Source organism: Drosophila rhopaloa, unplaced genomic scaffold (assembly GCF_018152115.1).
Source record: "Drosophila rhopaloa isolate 14029-0021.01 unplaced genomic scaffold, ASM1815211v1 contig_155, whole genome shotgun sequence".
Taxonomy (NCBI): Eukaryota; Metazoa; Arthropoda; class Insecta; order Diptera; family Drosophilidae; genus Drosophila; species Drosophila rhopaloa.
In genome coordinates, this window is record NW_025335034.1 from 10,898,076 (window position 1) to 10,901,118 (window position 3,043).

The 3,043-nt window shown below is 40.3% G+C and overlaps 1 protein-coding gene across 1 annotated transcript; it reads left to right on the forward strand.

The window, feature by feature from the left end:
- The first annotated feature begins 255 nt into the window (after positions 1-255).
- Positions 256-2,454, forward strand: LOC108041961 (cilia- and flagella-associated protein 161). The gene is made up of 5 exons (XM_017120035.1): positions 256-294; positions 366-426; positions 769-1,287; positions 1,342-1,443; positions 2,163-2,454. The coding sequence occupies exons 2-5, from the start codon at positions 370-372 to the stop codon at positions 2,328-2,330; spliced, it is 846 nt and encodes a 281-aa protein (XP_016975524.1). The 5' UTR covers positions 256-294; positions 366-369; the 3' UTR covers positions 2,331-2,454.
- The last annotated feature ends 589 nt before the right edge of the window (positions 2,455-3,043 follow it).

Sequence of the window (3,043 nt, forward strand, 5' to 3'; positions counted from 1 at the left end):
GACAGTCAACAAATGAGTAATTAACTTGCGCCTGGGACTCTGCTCCTCGACGGTCTCGTGGGCACTTAATATATCATAATTGAGCAATTTATTTTCGCCTCTTTGACAGGATCAAAGATGAAGCCGCTACCAAAGCGCCGCATGCAAATTTTATGCTCGGTTAGTTGCCGGTAGGTTTGCTTTGTGTGGTTCCCGGAGCAGGGAACTATCTTTGATCTTTTGCGAAAACACATCATAGTAGGTTGTTACTTGGCAGTCACAAAAAAAGTACACTTTACAATATAAGCTAGAAAGGTTTGACCACTGTACACCACCTGCAAAACCACTGTATTAAAGGTAAAACCTCCTCCGCAAATATTTTACAGACTAATGTACGGTCCCGGGGTGAGAGTCGGTAACTGGTTGGAAACTGCCCTGTCTGAGGAGGTGAGCATTGTCCATCGGTATCACCCAGATCTTGTGACTACAATTTTAGCAATTAGTGGTATTTTTAAATTTAGCAGTCAGCCATAATATTCTGGTATTTTACGTAGATTAACTGATATGGGTTTCTTAGTTATTATTATTTTTTTAATAGTTTTTTAATAGTGTCCAATGGATTTCATCTAATCCATATGACAACAATGATTATATTGTAAAATTAAAACTTCTGAGGAATACCTAAAAACAAATTAATATGCTTAACTCCATTAGTTAGTTTTAAAACTATAAAAATTTGTGTAAATGAAATAAGTTTTTTACTTGTTGGTATCCCTAACCGCTTCGTAGATGCGTGTGAGCGAAATGAAAAAGCGCCGGGATAGCGGCAGCCTTCTGCTGGACAGAACCCGAGCCGTCTACGACCGATTTTACCAGGAAACGGTGCTAGGTCCGCCACAGGATGTGCTCGCCTTCGGAGTGGTCGTGCAACTCCGGCCCGTCAAAATCAATGTATGCCGTCAGCAGGTGCTGGATCAGAACCTGGTCCTGTCGGTGGTAATTACCCAGGAGGGGCTGCACCGCAACTGCAACACCATCAACGAAATGTGCGACCTCACGGTGGCGCCTTCGCCACGTCCCTCGCTGCGCAGTAGTTTCAGGATCGTTAGTCCAAACGAAAACGACCTTTCTGGTCAGTATCTAGCCTACGGTGAGAAGTTTCGCCTTCAGGCCCTGGATCCCTCCGATGAGCCAATGTATGTGTTCAGCGGACCCAAGAGGCTGAACCTCTCGCTTCCCGTGGAAAAGGCGTTCTTTACAACCAAGAACGGCGAGTTGACGCTACCACTAGGCTTGGTCTCTTACAAGGTCTGCCTGATTTCTTTATTAAAATAATATAAATTATAGAATAGTAACCAATAGAACTGCGGCCCGTCTGCCCGGGTACCAACCTCTCATACCCACTTCTATTGTGCACACGAAAACCCCGATCATCGTTTTGAAAGCGAGGGTAAAACTATTCCGGTAAGATATAGATTATAGAAAACCACATCATTTATTACGAAACAATAAAAGTAACGGCAACATTTTAAAATACATACAAGTATGTATTTAGAAATCACAATGACTGATCAAGTTAGCTTCCTATCTTCTGTCTTTATACCCTTGCAGAGGGTATTATAATTTCAGTCAGTGGAGGAGACATTTCCGACCCTATAAAGTATATATATTTTTGATCAGCATCACCAGGAGAGTCGATCTAGCCATGTCCGTCTGTCCATCTGTCCGTTCGTTTCTACTCAAACTAGTCCCTCAGTTTTAAAGCCATTTGCAGGAAATTTTTATAAAAGTTGTTTTTCTATTGCAGCTCGTAATAAGTCGGAACGAGCCAGATCGGGCGACTATATATCCCATAGGAACAATTGAAAAAAAATTCGAAAGAATTATAACTTTGTTGTTTTTAATTTTTTTGTTGTTATTTGGAATTTGGTAATAAATATTTATTATGGAATTACGGTTTTAATTAAATTAAGATCGGACATCAATATCATATAGCTGCCATAAAAACTATGGCAATTGAAGCGCAAAATCGACATAGCTTCATTGTTTTTAGAAATATAGGATTAGAAATCGAAATGTAGTAGATTTGTAACAACTGGAAGGGTATATAAACTTCGCCTTGCCGAAGTTTGCTTCCTTTCATGTCCTAATTATTATTAGATTATTATCTTATCACTATTCAGGTAAACAAACCGTTGCTCATTGTACACGCGGTGACCAATCGAAATCTGGCTGTGGAGAACGTGCTTGCGAACACCCTGTTCGGTCCAGAGTTTCAAGTGTCCGTGCAGACCTACAAAAATGTCTACAAGCGGGAGACCTGGAAGAATCAGTGGAAGTTTACTTACTGATATCTCTAGCCTCAATTAAATAGCTCGTACCTGCTGTGGCATTCAAACGACCCAATAAAATGAGCTGTTGCGAGTTCGCCTGTTTGTTAAGCATGTCAAAATAAAAGAATATTCGAGAAGCGGTCGTAAATTCCGTTTGATTGTCGGGCAATGCCAAGAATCCCGGGTGGAAATTTATGTCTCCCTCCTAATAACTTCCTACCCGGCCAACGAGGCGTGCGAGTGATTTGTTGCGGGGGCAACGATGGGGAAATGTCAGAAGTTGCGCCACTTTATGTTTGTGATAAATTAATTAAAATTAGACAATAACTACGACGGGAAAAGGCTAATGAGATGGAGACGATCGACAAGGGCAGCATCTTCTCCGACTCCAAACTGCACGCAGATCTTGTAGAGCAGTCAGCGCAACAAATTTCAATTAGTTCGCGCTTCACTTATTTGACGGCAGCAGAGCAGTCATAAAAAGAAAGTGCCGCCCCCAGACGGAGTTGGGTATTGGATGGCAGCACATGGTAACATACACTGCAAGAAATATAAGGTTAGTTAATTATATTAAAATATTTTTGAGGGTAATACCATTTCGGTTTAATTAATTTAATTAAAATTAGTATTTAAAACCCAATGCAAATGAAAATAATTATTCCAAATAACTAACGGAAAACTTGTCAAAAAATGTCGATTAAAAATAAAAAAAAAATAATCTTTAGAAGAGA

What these genes read in the sequence shown, in the direction of transcription:
- LOC108041961 (XM_017120035.1), top strand. Translation starts at nt 370, where the DNA reads ATGTACGGTCCCGGGGTGAGAGTCGGTAACTGGTTGGAAACTGCCCTG. An exon ending in AAACTGCCCTGTCTGAGGAG is followed by an intron (nt 427 to 768) that starts GTGAGCATTGTC and finishes ACCGCTTCGTAG; the next exon opens with ATGCGTGTGAGCGAAATGAA. An exon ending in GCGAGGGTAAAACTATTCCG is followed by an intron (nt 1,444 to 2,162) that starts GTAAGATATAGA and finishes ATCACTATTCAG; the next exon opens with GTAAACAAACCGTTGCTCAT.